The sequence below is a fragment of the Camellia sinensis genome, chromosome 7 (genome assembly GCF_055761805.1).
Source record: "Camellia sinensis isolate YWXY chromosome 7, ASM5576180v1, whole genome shotgun sequence".
Taxonomy (NCBI): Eukaryota; Viridiplantae; Streptophyta; class Magnoliopsida; order Ericales; family Theaceae; genus Camellia; species Camellia sinensis.
The window spans coordinates 41,285,005-41,306,850 of record NC_138967.1 but is presented as its reverse complement, the minus strand read 5'-3'; the positions used below and the strand labels follow the sequence as shown (position 1 = coordinate 41,306,850).

At 36.8% G+C, this 21,846-nt stretch overlaps 1 protein-coding gene and 1 pseudogene across 1 annotated transcript; both read right to left on the bottom strand.

Moving 5' to 3' along the window:
- Positions 1-9,515: 9,515 nt before the first annotated feature.
- LOC145795059 (UPF0481 protein At3g47200-like) lies at positions 9,516-12,340 on the bottom strand (annotated as a pseudogene).
- Positions 12,341-18,635: 6,295 nt separating this feature from the next.
- LOC114272168 (uncharacterized) lies at positions 18,636-20,102 on the bottom strand. Its single transcript, XM_028213839.2, has one exon. The coding sequence runs from the start codon at positions 20,100-20,102 to the stop codon at positions 18,636-18,638; it is 1,467 nt and encodes a 488-aa protein (XP_028069640.2).
- Positions 20,103-21,846: the final 1,744 nt, after the last annotated feature.

Below are 21,846 nucleotides of genomic sequence, written 5' to 3'. Positions count from 1 at the left end.
ACTAAAAAATGGCGTTAAGGGGCCGAAAATGCGAAACAGCCCCCGAACCATCATACGGATGTCACAGCCACCTTCCAATCACAAATAGGACCTGTGACAACAGACGGAATGTAATTAGCATGCGTACTTTGGGAGTTAGAGTCGAAAATGCATTAAACATAACCGAAAAAGGGCGTTAAGGGGGCTAAAATACGAATTAGCCCCCGAACCATTGTACGAATGTCACAACCACCTTCCCTGTGACAAATAGGACCTATGACAATAGACGGAATGTAATTAGCATGTGTAGGTTGGGAGTTAGAGCCAAAAATGCCTTAAACTTAACCGAAAAAGGGTGTTAAGGAGGCAAAAATGCGAAACAGCTTCCGAACCAACGTACAAATGTCATGGCCACGTTTCCCGTGGCAAGTAGGACCTGCGACAATAGACGGAATGTAATTAGCACGTTCAGGTTGGGAGTTAGAGTCGATAACGACTTAAGCTTAATCGAAAAGGGGCGTTAAAGGGGGCAAAAATGCGAAACAGCCCCCGAACCATTGTACGGATGTCACGGCCACCTTCCCCGTCACAAATAGGACCTGTGACAACAGACGGAATGTAATTAGCATGCGTACTTTGGGAGTTAGATCCGAAAATGCATTAAACTTAACCGAAAAAAGGGCATTAAGGGGGCTAAAATGCAAATCAGCCCCCGAACCACCGTACGAATGTCACGGCCACCTTCCCCATGACAAATAGGACCTGTGACAATAGAAGAAATGTAATTAGCATGTGTAGGTTGGGAGTTAGAGCCAAAAATGTCTTAAACTTAACTGAAAAAGGGCGTTAAGGGAGCGAAAATGCGAAACAGCTTCCGAACCAACGTACAGATGTCACGGCCACCTTTCCCGTGGAAAATAGGACTTGTAACAATACACGGAATGTAATTAGCACATTTAGGTTGGAAGTTAGAGCTGAAAACGCCTTAAACTTAACCGAAAAAGGGCATTAAGGGGAGCGAAAATGCGAAACAGCCCCGAACCACCGTGCGGATGTCACGGCCACCTTTCCCGTCACAAATAGGACTTGTGACAATAGACAGAATGTAATTAGCACACATACTTTTGGAGTTAGAGCCGAAAATGCATTAAACTTAATCGAAAAAGGGCGTTAAGGGGGCGAAAATACGAATCAGCCCCCGAACCATCATACGGATGTCACGGCCACCTTTCCCGTGACATATAGGACTTGGGACAACAGACGGAATGTCATTAGCACACGTAGTTTGAGAGTTTGAGCCGAAAACGACTTAAACTTATGAGAGTTTGATATCCAATAAATGGTCAACATTTTTATTGTAAATGATGCCATTGTTTCATCATACATGGTGGTCATTTGGGTCGTGAACATATTAAGAAAGCATGATATGGTTATGGAGATAATCCCATAGATTACTCAATCATTTTACTTTGACTAGGAAAATCAGAATGAAGAAGAGTTACAATAAATTTACCACCAAAACATTCTACTCATAAAAATTTATTTTATGAAGAGGTATGCTCCTAATAATTGTATTATTTGTAAATTGAAATCAAGTTTGGAATAAATTTTTCATGATACATACATATGGTTGTATTTCGAAAAAAAGTTTTTATAGATTGTTTTACTTTAAATGCATGTTATTACAACATTTTTCCTATATCTTAACGAATTGATATTTTGTAATGGGTGAAATTGTTTTTTTATTTTTTGTAGATGGCTTTTGGCGTGGACTTATGGATAGTCTACATTTTGGTTTATGGAGGACACTTGACACTTTTGTATAATCCTGTTAACTATGTCTTCCTCTGCTTTTGTGAATATTAGCGTTACTGATACATATAACTTTTGTAATCCAACTGATAGTTGCTAGCGTGGCATAGAGATCACTTTTTGTCATAGTACAAATTGCGATGGTAAGTTGTACCACGCCAAATGGCCATATCGCATGATAGTAAATATATTTTTTGTATATGGCAGGTTGGATTTTTGTATGGAAATATAATTTTAGTTTGGACAATAGTTGGTTTGTATGGAATATATATATTTAAGGTTATTCATTTTTGGATGGTTGGAAGTAATATGGACTGTGGCATGATTGATAATTTTACGTTGCGAAATGATGGTCAGTATATGTATTGTTTTGTTTATATATGTATTACAGGTTTGAGAGAATATAGACAGGTTGTGAATAAATTATAATTTTGCGATGAAACATAAGAGCATGTTTTTGGCTACTAAATTGTTAGTAGCTAAAACAAAAATTCAGAAAATAGTTTTGGCTACTAAAAATTTAGTAGCCAAAAAAAAAACAATCAAATATTTAGTGACTAAAATATTTTGTAGCAAAAAACAATTAAACATATGGTGACTAAAATATGTCGTAGCTAAAAAAATAAGCTGAAGAAATAAAAAAAACTTTTGACGACTAAAACTTTAGTAGCAAAAAAATGTGAGACTTTAGGCGACCAATTGTTTAGTAGACAAAACACAAAATGTTTGCTAACTAAAATCTTAGTAGCTAAAAATATAAGACTTTAGGCAACTAAACCTTTAGTAGCCAATCTTTGTTTTTTGATATTAGATGACTAAAATCTTAGTAGCCAAAACATTGTTATTTACTTTAGGCCACTAATATATTTAGTAGCTAAAACTCTTTTCCGCGACTAAATGATTAGTCGTTAAAAATATTGAACTTTTAGCAACAAAAAAATTAGTCGCCAAAAATATGATATTTAATTTTATTTCAAACCTTTTGGCGACTAAAAACTTAGTTGGCAATGTAGTACATTTTGCGACTAAAATAATTTTAGTCACCAATGATCTTTCTTGACAATTCTTCCCCGACTAATTCTGCGACCAAATATTTTTGTTGCTAAAAGCCTTTGGCGACTAAATAGTGACTTTTGACGACTAAAAATTTAGACGCCAAAAGTGAAAATTCTTGTAGTGTGAACTGAATGGTGTTGCAACAAATTAATTACAATTCAATTGTGAGTATTAGATGTTCTGATTATAATATAATTTAATACATAGCATGGAATTTGTATTGCCATTATTTGACCATTTGTGTTCATCCGTTCATTATATTTGATAAATGATTGAGTGTAATTCTTGTATTAAAAAATAAAAATAAAAAATAGTCATATGATTTTAATTGTCATTTTAATGGATTAATCATTTGTTTTATGGAGGAGTTATTAGTACTTAAATTACATTTACTTCTTGGTTGATTAGCCTTATATGTTTTCGAACCTAAAGAGTTACATAGAAGTTATATATATTGTTCCATTTAAGTGGTAATGATATATACCGTTTGGGAATCGATGATTTTGGGAAGGTTTGAAGGTTTGGAACACGTGGGAGTAAACTAAATTGTGTGCGTTTACAAATTCTTATTTTGTGGAAAAGGAGAAAAATGGTTAATGATTTTTTAATTGGGTGATAGGGCTAACTAATTCTATTTGGAATAGTTACTTTCTGTGACTTTTTAATAGCACAATTTATTTGTTTGTTACATATGGTGCATTATTACTTTCAGAAAAACTTGATTGCCTAAATTCTTATATTGGATGGTTTCATACATAAATTATTCTCAACTCCAATTCGAATTATTCTTCCTTAGAATTTGTTAGTAAAATTTTTGTTAGGCTTAGATCGATAGAGCCTTAACAAAAATTTTACCAAACAACACAATGATCAAGTAATTGTGTTGAGGTTCTATGCCTTGAAAGTTCAAGGACTTCCTTGGAGTAAAAATAATGGCAATACAAACAAGAAAAAGAGAAAGAGAGAGGAAGAAGATAATGATGTAAATGATTGAATGAACAATCAAATATAAATAAAGTACATTAAGACTAACTCTTATCTAAGTTTAAACTACTCCTATGTAGATTAGATCTATTCCTAGGATAGAAAATAAATAGAAATCAAGTCGTGTATTGATTTGTTGGTGTCTTACAATAGAGCCACTAATGGCAATTTATAGAAAAGATGAAGGAAAAAACTTCCATTAACCACCTCCTAAATAATTATTTTTAACTTCCTAAATCTTCCATCTTCTTTCTTACAATGACATGTGTCTTCCATCCGTTAAATCTTCAAAACTTGTCTAACTTCTCTTCAACCTCCAAGATTTTCCTGCATAACAAGAAGAAAAGAAGAAAAAAAAGAAGTAATAGAAAATTTAAACCTAATCATAATTGACGAAAAATTTATTTATAGTGCAAATAGAATTTTATTTCTATTGAAATATTTATCTAGAATTGGCTCACTCACATGCAAGTTACTTTCTATATATTCCTAATAGCATGCTAATAGCTGTGTGGTGGTTTTGTCAATTTGTAAATTTGGATTGTGATGGTCGGTATTGTTTTTGTTATATATAATAAAAGGTTTTTTTTTTTAAATTTTACTCAAAAAAGAAGAAGAAGAAGAAGAAGAAGAAGAAGATTGGAATGTGGCAGTGAGTTATTTGTAAGTAAAATCAAGTTGTGTGACATTTTTAAAAAGAGAAATATTTGAAATATTTTTCAATTTTCTGTAAGTGTGAGTAAGAAAATATCTCTTGGAAAAAAATGATTGTGTTTTGACTTTCTAAAGATTTATATTGTGGGGTGAATGATATATGTGTGTTTTCCAATTCTTTATTATAAAAGGATAATAAACTTATTTGTGAAAAAAAAAAGAATTTTAAGAGGTGAAAAATATTTTATTTCAAGTTCCTATCATGGGAAAAACAAAATGAAAAGAAACTAGTGACTCCCACTGAATGTGAGATCACTGGCCAAAATGCATAGTTCCTAATAGTAGGCTACTGATTATGAAAATTTGTAATTCCTAGTAATATGGCTATTGACTACTTGGAACAAATATATTTGATGGATTCAATATGTTATCTCAGTTCGGAAAACATAAGGATCGTACTTGCTTGATGGATCCATGTTGCCTTGATGAAAAATTGGATATATTTGCGTGATGAGTCCAATTTAAAACCCTAAAAGGGAAAATTGTGGTGCGCAATAAATAAAAATGGGCTTTATTATGAGATATTTCATGTAATGGATAAAATAATTGATCAACTGATATATGAAATTTGAAGCTTGAGAAGCTCAAAATTATTATGACTTGAGAAGTTAAATATTGAGGCAAATATTATTAATAAACTCGAGGAGTCATCGCCTCTAGACTAGCAAGGCTAGAACCATATTTATATGTCAAGGGGGATGGGCTAAGCCGAAAGGAAGTAACCTAAGGAAGTAACCCAACCTCTATGATTGGAAACCTCATGAAGGAGGTTCAATGGGTAGAAACAATCCTTAAAATGCGACTTAATTCCAGCACTTAATATTTTAGGAGACACCATAAAAGTTGTTCTCCTATCCATCCCTAAGGAAACAATGCTAATGAGTGACTGGCTAGGAAGGATTTTACCCTGAATGAAATCAAGGCCTCTTGTAAGGTGTATTCTGTCACTTTACCTTTGAAGGATTCTACTAAATGGAAACCATTGTGAGGCCGCGATCGTGGGACTTGGGCTAGTCTCTAAAATTTCCATGAGATTCAAGATCAGAGTGCATGACCATTAAAATCACTAATCCGCGAACTATTGTTTAATACCAGTGTTATGTGTGTGACATGTTAACCTTTGGTTCAAAGAGTCTAGTTCAAGTTCATTAAGATTTTTTGGAGGGAAACTGTTATCACTAAGTGAGATTCAAGTCCGGTAGATGCCTACACCTATTACACAGTATATGTTGCCCATTATATATGTTCCATATCTATATTATTTTGAATTGTAGTTTTGAAATGTGGGGATATGTTGCAAATTTTGTAAAAATATTAAAACTACTTATTTTTATTAAAAGTGGGAGATTGTTGGGATATTTTTAACAAAAATAAAATAATATATTGTTTTAATAAATTCAATAAATTGTGAATCACAAAAAGTTTTATATATATCTCATTATTTCTTTGTTTAATATAATGTTAAATGGTGGTTTATTGTTATCATTAAGTGAATTTTTATTATATAAGTTACTAATATATAGTGCTATATAAGTATGTGGTTTTCTATGAGTTGGAAGATGCATAAGACACAAAAAGAGATTGAAAAGATGATTTGGGAGATGAAATGTTTTATCAGAGTTTTATATTGTATTTTGGGCAATTTTGGTTTGTGATATGGTTCAAGCCTCTTGGTGGTCGTGAACACTATATGAGGGACGCTGTGAGCAATATGGATTTTTATCTTGGAACTCTTTCACTCCATTTGTACTTTCACGAGGGGAGGAAAAAAAAATTTAGGACAGTGATAAAATGACTCCCAAAATCTCACAGTTATGTTTCAGTACACTTAATTTTCTCTCTGTATATTAATGTTTATTATCATTGATATTATATAACAAAAATGCTTGGAACCTCTAATTAGAGGTGCCACTACTGCCACTGTCAATGCTGTGTCTGTTTATTTTTTATTTTTTATTTTTTTTTTCCTTTTCCACCTCATTAGAGGTCTGTTTAGAGCCTCTAAGTTAGACGTCTCTAGCATCACTGATTATATAATTCATACTAATTATCTTATTTATTATATTGTTTGACTAACAATCCATTTGGAAGTGTAGGAATGAATGTGTTTTCAATGGATCTCAGCATCAACTGGATGTATTATGTGAATTGGTGAAGGTTAGGATTGTCGTTTAAATACCACTTTCCTCACACTTCTGTACTCTTGTAGAAGCTTTGAAGGTGTCGTCCATGTAATTGAGCTACTCTGTTTTGTTTGTGATTGAGCAGCAGGGGAGTATTGTGATGGTTTCTCACCAACTCCCTTAGCTTGAGTTAGTATATAATTGTGTGATCTCCTTGGTGCTAACTTGTGATTTGGATGCGTCACTATGATGCTTTTTGCCCTTGACTTCCTTTTACTGGTATAATCTCATATTTGATGTATGTGTTTTATCATTAATAAAGTTTATTTTTGTTGATAAATATATATATATATATATATATATGCATTCTTAGTTATACCATTTTCTTATTTAGTTATAACCAATTTTCTTCTTTACTTATAACATTATTTTAGTTATGACACATGAGATCTTTAGTTATGCCTTTTATTGTATTTAGTTATGACATTTTATTTATTAGTTATAAAATACATATGATATACACATTTTGAAAGGGATGTACCATAATATTACTCATGATTTTATTATATGATTTACATAATTATATTGGATTACTTATTGTAAGCCATTTACTCTCTTTTACTCAAATCATTATGGATCATAATCAATAGAGACTCCCATTACTCAATCATTATGGACCATAATGAATAGAGAATATATTTTGGGAGAATCGTCTCTCCAATTGGGATATCAATTGGAGGGTATTGTTGGATTTCTATGAGCTCACCACAGAACTCACATCGATAATTTTAAATATTAAATGTATACGTCTCATCAAGTATTTTAACCTTGCAAAATATTACATTGATCAGATATCGACAACCACTTGATCAGATCACATTTGTATCAGTAATTTATTTTTAAAATTATATTTGTCATTTTAACAAATGTGATATGATTAATTGATTGTCGATATCTGATTAACGTGATTTTTTTTTATAAAAATAAAATATTCGACGAATCTTACACATTGAATAATTTGAATCATCAATATAGATACCGTCACAGGCCCACAGAAGCCAAATAATATTCTGTAATCTGATATAAATCGGACAGAAGCCCATCCTCTATGTTTTTCATTGTTGTCCCATGAACCAAATGATTAACGGACAGTCACGTTAGCCACTTTTATTCACACATTTACTCTAAATTCTTTACTTTTGTGTGCCTGGGGAAATTATTTTTCTCTGTTCCTTTTTCCTCCCTTTGTCTGCCCCAGTCTAACCTTCGGTTATTGAGTTTATTTGGTATAATTTATTGTAAATTAAAAATTGATAATCAAAAGTGTAGGTCAAAAATACAAAATTTTTAACCTTTGGATAATCAATTTTTTTCAACTCATTTCAGAAAAACAAAAAAGAGCGAGACATTCCTCTACAAATTTATACAAGAGCATAAGGACACCCTACAGTTTATTTGCTAGTTAAAGTCCCTGGTTGTTTAAACTTCAGATGTTTAGGTCTAGTTCTGGTATTTTTGTAAAATGGATTAGTAAATAATATGGTCCTTTTTCACCTGGTCTATTTCTCTTTTGTTTTTAGTGTAGTTTTTATTGTTTCTCCACATCACATCAAACGCCATGATTTTCCACTACTACAGATTCTGAAGGCTATCAATGTCATCCCATTACTGACATCTCTCGTCCTGAATCACATAGGTGAACATAGAATGTGTCTCAACTCCGTGGTTTTACACATAATACTCTGAAGATGTGTAGAGAACACACTTCATTTGTTACAAATGATTCAATTGATGATATATATCTTTTGTATCTCTGCATTGTGGACATTTTAAATCCCAAGTGATTGAATAGATATTTGGTTTCAGTTTTCATTATCGTTTTAGTGGTGATATAGTACTAGATGTTTGTTCAAAACTTTTGATTAGATGACAAAGTGGTTGGTTAGGGTGCATTACAATGGGAATTACTTACTATTGTTCTTAATTACTTGTTTTGGTTTTAATTTTTAATTCTAGATCTGTGGAATATGAATGAATTGGATTTGATCAGAGTTTGAAGAAATCCACATATGTTCTTTGAGCTTTCTCTCTGTCTCCAAAGAAGATGATCATTGTTTTGTAGCTTTTAGGCATATTTGCTTGGGTAGATTTTGTCATGGAATTGTCGAAAGTGGGAGATTGTTAATGTTTGGAGCCTATACTAGGTTAACAATCCTTTAAACAAAAATCTAGTTAAATCGTTATTGTTTTAATTTGAACTATATTTATTTTAGAAGTTCAAGTTCAGTCAGAATTAGTATTAGAGTTGGGCGTAAAGTGTTCAATTCTTTGGTATGAACAATTAGAGATTTCTGAACTAACTACATCGTTGTGCCATATGTTGAGTAACCATTCAAGCTGTCAACATTTCAGAAACTCTGTGGATTTTCATAGCTCAAGAGAAGGGTGACGATTTTATGAATTCTGAGGGATGTTTGAACTCAAGTTTATGGAATTGGTTTTCGACTCATCCTAAAGCACTTAAATTATAAATATGAGTGTGGTTAGGGAAGGAACAAAATGAGTTTGGAGAAGATTAGTTGACTGATTCAAATAGGTCTAAACTGCTTTATAAAGTTTACACACATCAACTTTATTAGATATAATATATCTTATTATTAAGAGCAATATTTCTTTTCTTATTGATAGTTTGATATTGATCTAACTTGCTGTAATGTCATCCAAGCTTTATTTATTTATTTAGTCACAATTTTATCATCTCTCTTACTTGACAATGTATCATATGGCATAAAATAATTTTGTCACCTCTTACATGGAAATGTATCGTATGGTACAAAACGATGGAACAAATGAGGTAACTATAGATTCTTTGCTTATTTAAATTTAACACACTCAATTAAGAAAACAATAATTTATCACCTCTTACATGACAATGTATCATATGGCACAAAACGATGAAACAAATCAAATAACATATAACATCTTGTCTTATTTGAATTTAACACACACAATTAAGAAAACAATAATAGGGACTCAAAAGCTGCCTTTGCCAAAAGAAAGAATGGAAAAGATAGTTTGTGCCACAGTAAGCAGCAGTAGTATGGTAGCAGCCGAAAACGAAATCAATGCCCATGGACTGTTGAAGTAATTCCGCTTTAAGTTTGCCATCCACACGTTTCGGCATCCCTTACAATGGTTGTTTACATTAATGAAAACTTCAGGGTAACCAAAGTTTTTAAGATCTATTAGGGTGATTTTGAACAACTTGTGCCACATGGAGTAAACCTCTGCATCATCACCCACCCAACTTTCAATAATTCCACTACGATTAAGTAAACGAACATCCTTGGAGGCATTGATGAGGTGATCCATGAAGACAATATAGTCACAAACGTACTTTGGCTTATCATATGAAGGACACAGCTCAAATGCAACTAGATTTGTCAAGAAAGACTCTGTATGGTCTGTGATGGATAATAGTGGAATTTCTAAAGCCCCACTAATGAATTTTATATCAAACAAGTTGTTTCCCTCGGCCTTCTTGAATTGAACCCCAGCCTCCTGAAGTTCTGTTGCAGAATTTATGAACTGCCATTTCTCTCTCGTTATTACATTTCTATTCGTCTCAGGAAACTTAGAGCACCAACAATTATGTACTAGGTCAAGTACATGTTTAATGTTGTCGATTGAGATTCCACTAGGAGCTTGTAATTCAGTCTGTGGTGTTAAGTTTTTTGGAAAATCTAAGGCTATTTGAATGATTCCCAAGTTTGAATCGCTGTTAGTCATGTCAAACAAACGATTAAGGATAAAGAACGGAAGTTGATTTTCGAGTAGAATTAAATCACGTCCTATGGCAGCCAAAATTTGATCTGATTGGAAAATATGGTCATTCTCATCTACCAGTAGTTGCACAATCTGGAAGGCTTGGAAAATATGGTAATTTCATCTCTCAGTTCTTCTAAGGGCTGGACTGATTGGGAAATTTGTTGATTTTCACGTAGTATGCAGAACATCGTAAACGTGCGAAATAACTCAATGATAAAGAAACCGTCAAGAAGCATCATTTCCACAAACTGATCTGAGTCAACGCCAAGGCCAAGGATACTGGTTTCTTCCACATAACATTTGCGTGCTCTATCTTCCAATTCTCTTATGGCCATGACATATCTATTCACACTCGTCTCATTTCTTCGACTCAGAAACCTTCGTAGGTACTGTAATTTGTGAAGTTCCATTTCTTGTAGGTGAGCTTTACCCTGATGGTAAGGACCAATAGCAACTATTGATGGTTCATAAGCTTTCTCATTTTCATTTCGTAAATGATCATACATTCTGAAGATACAACACTCAGAGGATGGATTAGATAAATTAGCAAACTTTTCTACAATACTTATGGAGACATGATCATCAACTCTTTCTTCCAGTTCTCTTGTGCCCATGACTTCCCTTCCCCGAAACAAACAAATTGTCACGCTTCTGTTATATATATATATATATATATATATATATATGTATAATTTTTTTTTATTAGCAAAAAAACTTTATTAATGACCACAAAGTAAAACAAGGTGGTACCAAGTGATACATGAATAAAGAGAGGAAATAGTACTTAAGCATCATAACCAATGTGAAAATCCCAATAGCGTTGGCACTCACACACGGGCGTAAATAAATGCTAGCACAAAACCTTGGTTGATAAGTCACCAATTGAAACAGCAGTACACTACTCAGCAACTGCACAAACAAGACTACACACAGCAGCAATAGGACTGACAGCAAAACCAGCTCATGCTACCTAGCAAAAGGCCACAGCAGTGCCACAGCAGAACCAGATTCATGCACCCTTCACCTCAAACAATGTCTAACCTGTTGAAGATTATGAACAAAATCATGCACAGTGTAATTCACATTTGGTAACCTACTCCTAGCCCAAAACGCTATCCTTGTCTTCACCATATCTCCAAATCAGCAAAATTAGGATGAGCATCATTAAACAATACATCATTCCTCAACCTCCAAATCGACCACAATAAGACTAATGGCATAATTTTCCACACCTCCACCTCTTTTTTCTTAAATGAAGCCCCTGCCCACCAATGCAACAAAGCCTCAATAGACCCAAGGATTACCCACCACATATCCCACCATCTTATAATTTGAGACCAGACTCTCCAAATCAATGGGCAGTGCAATAAAACATGATTTACACTCTCAGATTCTTTTTGACAGAATACACACTGTGTGCTAGCATTTGCACCCAACACCCCTATTCTCTGCAGGAATTCTGATGTTTTCACCCTTCCCTTCCATGCTAACCAGCCAAAAAATTGGATTTTGGGAGGGGCTACATTTTGCCACAGCTCAGTTGTTACATGCAGCTTCGGTCCCTTATCTACTTGCAACCATTTCCAAACTGATGCCACTGAAAACTGATTTGATGGATCAATCTCCCACCTCAAACAGTCATCCATAGTCCCCCTGTTTATAGGAACTGAACTCAGCCACTCAGATAGCCTGTTAACCTTCACTTCTTTCCATGCTTGCAGCCCTCTTCTAAATGCCAGGTTCCATTCCCCCGTCCTTTCCCTACTCAAATTGTATTGCATCAAAGAGCCTTCCTTTGCGACAGATAGACTAAACAATCTTGAAAACTTTTCACTGAGCCTACAGCTATTTGTAGACACCCCATTTTTGACCGACCTTAAGACTCAGACGTCACCAGTTGAGCGCTTGGTGATGTTGCATATCGCACTCATTCAGAAGTTTCAGAGTCGCGGCCGTGAGCCCTGCCTCCGGATTTTCGAACCCTCTTCTGTGCTTTGCCTCGGTTTGCGAACCAGGCTCGGTTTTCTTTGTTTCTTTTCCTGAGGGGAGGGAGAGGTCCTGTAGACCATCTCTCAATGGCCGTGGGCTACATTTCGTGGCCGTAGGCCATTTTGCCCATTTCGGAGTCCGGTTCCCGATTTTCAGAGCTGTCAGACCGTGTGCCTAGGTTCGGGACCGCCTAACCATCTCCGTTTGCTCTAAATTTTGGCATACATCTTATTTTCTCCCTTTTGAGGGACACTGGGGTCTGAGAAACCCACTTCGTGGCCGAACGCCACTTTCGGTGTTTAACGGGCAGTTTCCGGGGCCCCGAACTGCGCGTTTTGGCCCCCGAACTTTCGTTTTGCATTGGTTATAGTTCATTTTTGGCAGGTACCTCTGTTTTATCACTAGGAAGGCCGTAGAAGGGTGGGAGGCCTGCAATTGTTGCAGCAACCAGTTTTTTACTCCTCCGGCGCCCTCCGACCCCCGTTTTTCGCACTTCTAGGCCAATGTTGAACACCTTGGAGCTACTTTCTTCAACCCCAAACCACATATTTGTGATGTACACACATGGGAGGACCCTAAAAGTTGGTGGCCGGCCAGTAATTCCACCTGACCCTTTTGAACCCCTCCTTCCGGGATAATGTTGAACACCTTGGGCCCACTTTCTTGAACTTTGAACCACATATTTGTGTTGTACACACATGGGAGGATCCTAATAGCATATGGCCGGCCATTAATTCCTTTTGACCCTTTTGAACCCCTCCTCAAAATGGCTTGTTCTCTCTCCTGTTTTAGAATTTCCAAATTCGAACCACGGGGTTGTGAAGAGGAGACCTGGGAGGCCACCAATATGTGGTGGCCGGCCACTAATTATACTTGACCCTTTTGACCCCTAGCTGGCCGGCTAGGGGGGGTGGCTGGCCGGCCACCTGCAGCAAAAGTAAGGGGCCGGCCTACTTCCTCTCAACTTGCACTTTACAGCTGTGCAGCTGTTTCCCCCAGAAAATATCCCAATCCGGGGGATATTTTGTGGGGGAAAGCTTACCTCCTTTTTGCCCCACCTTTACACCCTCTTTTTGTCCATATAACCAGCTGGTGGCATCACATTTGGGGGTTGGAAAATTTGTTCTTCAAGCCTCAAGATCCATATCTCCCTCCATCCTTCTCATTTTCCTAAAAAACCTTAAGTCCTACATCTTATTTTCTTCATCACCACCAAGCTCTACCACCACCACTTCATTTCCAGAAACAAGGAGGGCTTCTCAAAGGCTAAAGGAGCTGTAAATTGGTCCAAGAAGCAACAAAAGACTTGTCTCCAAGGGTGAATTACCATTTTCTCTTTTTTGAGCTTTTCTTTGCAATATTTCTTAGCCTCTCCTTCTTATACATTCAAGCTCCGGCCCTAACTTAAAGTGGCCCTCTTTTGAGCTCATTTTCACTTTTCGTTAAGGGCTCAACCCTGTTTGAGCCCTCCATGATGCACTTGCTTCATTGATCCTCTTATATGTCATAATCTTGCATGCTATTTTTGGCCCATGAGTAATCTGTTTTTGAGCATGATGTAATCTGTGAATATGCTTATTTTGGGCCCTTCTTCAACATTGTTGAAGGGCCCCTCACCATTTGATGCCTCCATGTTATACTTCCCTTTATATCCCTTATTTGGCCCCATTTTTGCATAAATTGGTAGCCCCCTTTGCTTTTGTTTTTGGCCATTTTACAGTTCTGGAAATAGTCTTATTTTGGCCTATACTCCATGTTTCATTAACATTTTTTTTCTGTTTGGTGATTATTTTGTATACTTCATGTTATAGCACCTTTTGAGCCTCAATCTTGTGCCTTTTTTTAGCATGTTTGTATATTGATTCGAGGCTTGCCATATACTGTAAACATTCATATTTTTGGTCCCTCTTCAATGTTGCAGAAGGAAATTTTTCAGTTTGGATTTTTCTTATATCACTTGCTTCATTACCCCTCTCTTGGCCCCTATTCTTGCATGCCATTTTTGCCATACCTATGCTTGATGTTTAGCCATGTTTATAACTGTGAAAGTGCCTTTTTTGGGACTGCCTAGCTTCTGTCTTTGCATTACATGTCCATATTGTGCATGTTTGGCATAGCTATAGGCCATTTCGGGTGCCTAAATTCGCATTTCGGGACAATTCCATGCTTTTGGTGTCATTTCGCCTCATTTCGGGACTGTTTTCCCTCATATTTTAGTGCTGAAATTCTATTAGAATGATTGCTTTCCATTTCCATGTCATTGCATCGCATTCCGCCATCGCCTCGGTTTGCGTGCCCGTGTGCACGCATTTCGAGGCACCTCATTTTTATCCGTCGGCATCCTATGTGAGTGTGGCTGAGGCTCACTCATGTTGGTATAAGCCCATATCACATTTCCATGTCATTGCATCGCATTCCGCCATCGCCTCGATTTGCGTGCCCGTGTGCACGCATTTCGAGGCACCTCATTTTTATCCGTCGGCATCCTATGTGAGTGTGGCTGAGGCTCACTCATGTTGGTATAAGCCCATATCATGTTTTCATGTAATTGTATCGCATTCCGCCACCGCCTCGGTTTGCGTGCCCGTGTGCACGCATTTCGAGGCACCTCATTTTCATCTGCCGGCATCTTATGTGAGTGTGGCTGAGGCTCACTCATGTTAGTATAAGCCCATATCATGTTTCCATGTCATTTGCATTGCGTATGCCATTGCCTCAGTTTGCGTGCCCGTGTGCACGCATTTCGAGGCACTTCATTTTCATCAACCGGCTTCTTATGTGAGTGTGGCTGAAGCTCTCTCATGTTAGTATAAGTCCATGTTACCTTTCCCATGCCATTTTAGTCACTTGCATTGCATATGTCATTTTCTCGGTTTGCGTGCCCGTGTGCACGCATTTCGAGGCATCTCATTTTCATAGCATAGTGCATACTAGGTTGTATCTTAGATTGCATTCATGCATTTTCTCGGTTTGCGTGCCCGTGTGCACGCACTTCGAGGCATCTCATTTCCATAGCATTGTGTATGTTAGGATTGTATCTTAGTTGCATTTCATACATATCATGCATATTGCATCGTGTCCGGAATAGGAGTTAGCCCGGGCACGGGAAACGAGGTACATTTCGTACTCCGAGTGACGGAATGTGTCTCAATTCCCCAGTCACCGACACTCCGGATTATCCATGACGGAGTTAGGTTTTAGCTGTAGTTTCATGTGCATTCATCCTATATTGAGTTGTGCATTTCGACTCCTCGGCCATCATGCCTCGGTATGCGTGATTGGTGGCACGAGGTTCGAGACATGCATATATCTGTGCAAATACATTGCTATGCCCCTTTCCTGCTCTCTGTTGCAGCAAAACGAAGAATCAGCAACTTTTTGGGGCTTGGCACGCATTTCAAGAACAAGTGTAAACAGAGGCTAATTGGGGCATTCTGGTGGATTTCCGTGCAAGACAACCCGGACATGCATCATCCATCAGAAGCAAGGCAGTCCCTGGCTTGCACGCCAGATTTATTTGCTTTCTTAGTTAATTCATTAATTAATTAGGAATTTGTAAATTAATTAGGATTCTGTAATATTCGGACTGTAATTATTTATTTGGGACTGTATTATTTATTCGGACCCTCCGAGTGAGGGCATAACTGTAATAAGTGTGCGTGAGTGTGATGTATGTCTTCCAACCCCACGTCTTTCTCCCTTTTATTTATCCGCTTATGATGGTTAGATTAGGGCATATTTCAATTAACATACAGTATGATAGCATGTTTGCATTCATTCATCTGTATTGCATGCACCGGGCTCGGCGCATCATACTAACTGCATTGTACTTTCAATTCCAAATTGAATACATGATAGTTGTAACATTTCATATACCATGTTTAGAATAGCCGAGCCTGCTATAGGTTGCATTTTTGCATGTGTTGCATTAGGCATTTCTGTATACTTAGGATCATGCATGATTTCTAATGTAGTCTCTTTTTTGGCTTGGAGTACCCGGTGAGCTTTATGCTTTAGCATCCTTGCATGCGTGTGAGTGAATGCCATGATAGCATGGTTACCATGAGGCTATTTGCTTGTGTGATATAACTGCCTGAATGCCTGTGGGTGAAGGTCGGGTTATTTAAATTGGAACAAATCATTGACTGTGAGTTTTAAGCCCACTAGATAGTGGCAAAACCATCTTTTCTAAGCCCACCCGAGGGTGGCAAAATCTGCATTTTAAGCCTACTTGCGAGTAGCAAACCATTTTTCAAAAACAAACATGAAATGTTTTGTTCCAATTCGGGTGACCCGGTCTATACTTGTATGCTGTGAGCATCACATAGTAACCTAGGCTAATAACCGGAATAAGAACTCACAATGTTTTCAAAAATAGATATCATGGTTAGTAGAGGCCGATCTTTGATCGGGCGAGCGGGGGTGCTCACGAAGTGACCTTCCCCAATCGTACCCAAGTTCCCGAGCCGAGGCAACTTTGGTGATGACGGACACGTGGCCTTTTGGCACCGAGTCAGGGTTTCCTAAGTTTCCCAAAATAAAATATTTAGGTGGCGACTCTGTATCTGGCAAAGCAGTCCATGTTTGGCACTTCTTTCAAAAATCAGTTTTTCTCAAAACGATTTGCCGGATTTGGACTCTTTGGTTCAGATTAAGAACCGTGACTGCGAAAAGTCGAGTCCGAGCTGTGGCGAGGTCCCCCGCGGGCTTGTTACACTATTCCACCAAATATCAGCCCAGAAATGGACTCTTGCTCCATTCCCAACCCTTATCTTTGTGTTTTCCACATAGAAATCAAGCACCTGAGGATAATCCTTTGCAATACTTAGAAATACCTTGCCAAATTGGAGACAAATCACCCGTTTCACCAACATCAGGCCACCACCCACCACCATATTGCCCATATTTACTACAGATCACAGCCCTCCACAAGGCTTTGTCTTCAACACCATATCACCACCACCATTTTAGTGATAAACAAACATTCATTTCACTTAGACTTCTGACCCCTAACCCACCTTGCTTTTTAGGCTTAATAAGCTCCCGCCATGTCACCAAATGCACTTTCCTCTTAACCTCACTGCTTCCCAAGAGAAACATTGCCTGCAACTTATCAATTGTCTTCGCTACACCCTTAGGTATCTTAAATATAGAAATATAATCTGATGGTAAACGGGCTACTACTGACTTAATCAAAGTCAGTCGACCTGCAAAAGACAACATCTTCCTCTTCCAAAGAGACAGCCTCTTCCTAACTTTATCAACCACGGGCTGCCATGCGGACTTCCTCCTAGGATTAGCTCCTAAAGGTAAGTCCAAATACAGAATAGACAGCTTCTTACTTTGACAATTTAACTCCCCTGCAAAATCCTTCACCTCATAATCAGAAATGCACACACCACACACTACACTTTTGTGAAAGTTTATCTTTAAGCTAGACATCACTTCAAAGAACCTTAATATCCTTTTAATCAATAGCAGCTCCTTCAAATCTGCCTCGCTGAAAATTATAGTATTGTCCGCAAACTGCAAATGTGAGATGCTCATACCATTAGACCCAACCAAAGCTCCTTTAACCAACCCCAACATCTTAGCTCTATTTAGAAGCAAATTTAACCCCTCAGCCACCAAATAAAATAGGAAAGGTGAGAGTGGGTCACCTTGTCTTAACCCTCTTTGCGGTGAAAACTCTTCAGTGGGTGACCCATTCACCAAAACTGATATTCTAGATGAGGATAGACATTCCTTAATCCACCCTAACCATTTCTCTCCAAACCCAAAATTAGACACCATTGAACACAAGAACTCCCAATTGACCGAATCATACGCCTTCTCGAAATCGAGCTTAAGTATCACCCCTTTTTGCTTTGTTGATTTCCACCACTCAATGATCTCATTGGCAATCAAAACTCCATCTAGAATACACCTTCCTCTAATAAATGTTGTCTGAACCTCAGTAACCAACCTAGGCAAGACCTTCCTAATTCTCCTAGATCGAACTTTAGCTAGAATTTTGTAGATTGAACTCACCAAACTAATTGGCCTGTAATCCACCAAATCTACTGGACTGTCCTTCTTAGGAATCAATGTTATAAATGAACTATTAAGCCCTTTGGCCAACTTACCATTACTATGGAACTCATGCATGAACTAGAGGATTTCACTTCTCATCACCTCCCAATTCTTCTGAATGCAGTAAAGGTTGAAACCATCAGGCCCTGGAGCTTTATTCCCATCACAGTCTTTCACAGCTGCCCACACTTCTTCCAATGTAAACTCTACTTCTAAATCCCTCTTTGCCTCATCATCCCCAATGGTAATAAAAGGACCATCCAGCTTTGATCTGCTTTTCCACTCCTCAAAATACAGTTTTCTAAAATGCCCTACCACTACTTGTTTCACCCTCTTTGGTTCCCCAATAACTTCCCCATTCTGAACAACTGTATCAATTAAATTCTTGCCTTGTCTCCTCTTAACCATCACATGAAAGAATCTCATATTTTTATCCCCATCTTGAGCCCATTTAATTCTAGATTTTTGTTGCCAGATCCATCCCAATCTCTTCTTCAGCTTCCATACTAAACTTCTTAACTCTTTTCTTCCACCAATTTCAGTGTCCAGAAGAGGCCCAACTTCAGCTTTTAAGTCAATCTCATGGAACTCCTCCTCAGCGGATTTTAACTGAAGATCAACATTTCCGAAGACCTCCACATTCCATTTCTTCAATGCCATCTTCAGAGATGCTAATCTTTCCTTCAACCTAAAGCCAGCCCAACCATAAGTCTCAGCCTCTGTCCAAGATTTCTTTTCCATAGCCATAAAAGTAGGATGCAAACTCCATGCATTTAGGAACCTAAAAGGTCTAGGACCCCAGTCTCTTTCATCCTCTATCAGCACCAATGGACAATGATCAAAAAAACTCCTTGGAAGGCCCCACTGCTTAAGGCTAAACTTCTCTAGCCACAAGGAATCTAATAAAAACCTATCAATTCTACTCCATCTATCTCCTTCCACTGAATTACACCATGTAAAGCCTCTCACTAACAAAGGCAAATCTAAGAACTCCATACGTTCAATAAACTCATTAAATTCAATCATTCCTTTGTTCCTTCTCAGGAAACTCCTTCTTTCATTCAAAAATCGAATTTCATTAAAATCCCCTCCAATACACCAAGGTTTGTGAAAAGATGACTTCAGCCTTCCCAATGCTTCCCATAACTGACCCCTACTTCTCACATTATTAGGAGCATCGATGTTAACAATTACACACTCAAAGGATTGCTTAAAAATACCTGATAGAAGTAAAAAATTCCTCGAACTGCAGCACTCTGAAATCTGGAAGACCCCAGGATTCCACACACGTAGCAAGCCCCCTGTACTTCCCACCGAATCCACTGCCAAAAACTGCAAAGAATCAAGTGGCCTCAAGGACTTCACGAGCAATTCATCAACATTGGATTTCTTAGTTTCTTGTAACAACAACATATCCAACTTTTTATCCTTAACCAACTTCAAAATTTTTCCCCTTTTATCTTTCCTCCCCAACCCTCTTACATTCCATGACATGATCTTCATTGGAAAACTTAAAACTACTCCTGAGACCCCCTTTTCACCCATCTTAAACTGGGGCTACCCTCAGCCCTCCTTCCATCTTTTCCTTATCTTGTAGCTCCATTTTCACAATCCGATTCACAACTTCCTCCTCCTTTCCCTTGCAATTCATCCCCAACAACTTACCCAATTGAACCGTTTCACGAGCTTCCTTCAGCAAAGCAGCTCTTCCACTGGGACAACTCGTCTGAGGTACTGATAATGAAGCTGCAATGGCTACAGCTCTGCATATAGCCCCTCTGGAAAAACAGCTCGAACGCACCATGACCCTCTGGTTCATCTTTTTCTGCATATACTTCTTCACACCAGAATCTCTCGGCCCTCTGCTTCCATCTTTTCTCTTTCTAGACAACACACCTGTACTTTTTCTATCTGGCACCAACTGTTTAGAACCTGGCCCAAGACACCCATCAAATGGACTACATACTTCCTGCCCCAACGAAACCCTCCTTTGGGCCAAACATACGTATAATTATTAACATAGAAATAATTAGCAATAAATAATTTGGTCATTCCGTCTAAATTGGAAGCTAAAATTAATAATTTTAGAATACTTGTCAATTTTTTGAGAGTTTAATTTGGTTCTTCCGTCTATATTAAAGGTTAAAATTAATAATTTTAGAATTCTAATCAATTTGTCTAAGATATACACACATCCAAAATAACAAAAATTTAGACAGAATAATCAAATTAAAATTAAGTTTAAAGTGTAAGAACCGCATTATTCAAATTTAACCTATAGAAACTAAAGTAAAATTTAGATCAAACTCAGGATGAGAATTGTAATTGATCTATTCCTACAAGATGTGTTTTTCGATAGCAAGTGAGCCATTTGGGTTTATTCTTTTTGTATTTTTTTTCTTTAATATGTTTGAGAAATTATTTAAAAAGTTACTTTTGTTTTAAAAAAAATGACATTTGAATTTTTTAACTAATGACAAAAGATTGCTAGGAATTATAAAAAAAAATATCATGAAAGATTTTCTACTCTTAGATTTTCCACTAATCAAATGATGAAAATTTTTCATAAAGTATTTCACAATTTTTTTTTATTTTTATTTTAATGATCCTTAGTATTATTTCAAAAGATTTGATGAATTTTTAGCTTACTTTAATAGAAGCGGACTTTGTTACGATGTTGGCAAACATACTGTCCTTCTATGTTTCCTCAATATTCACTTGTGAGAAATATAAGGATCTAAACTGCCTTTTTTAATATATTGTATATATTTTGTGATAAACGTTACATGATTTCCTAATAAATCACGATAATTTATAGTTTAAAAATAAAATTATGTATTTTTATGGCTTACAATAATATTGAACTATAGAATGTGTAACATTATACCACAAAAAATGCATAGCATTTCAACAAAATTGTAAAATTTCATTTTTGAATTATAAATTGTCATTATTCTACCAAAAAATTATATACATCTACAACAAAAATGTATAACTTATATGAAGAAAATGCCTAACAAGGTAAATATAAGGGGGACGTACTAAAAATATTCTCTTTCTTATAATTATCATGTGTTAGGGAGTTACTACGGTGTACATATTTAAAAAGGACATATCGTATAGACTTTGGTCCCGTTTGGTAGAGCTGTGGGAAAGTGATTATAACTTATAACTTAATAGCTTATAACTTATAACTTATAACTGTGAATATAAGCTGATTTTTTACTAATAAATTAAGCTTCTCCTCCCCCACTCAAAGAATAAGTTGATTTTTGACTTACAAAAAGTT

Excerpts from the sequence above, each read along its gene's own strand:
- LOC114272168 (XM_028213839.2), bottom strand. The coding sequence starts at position 20,102 with ATGGGTGAAAAGGGGGTCTCAGGAGTAGTTTTAAGTTTTCCAATGAAG.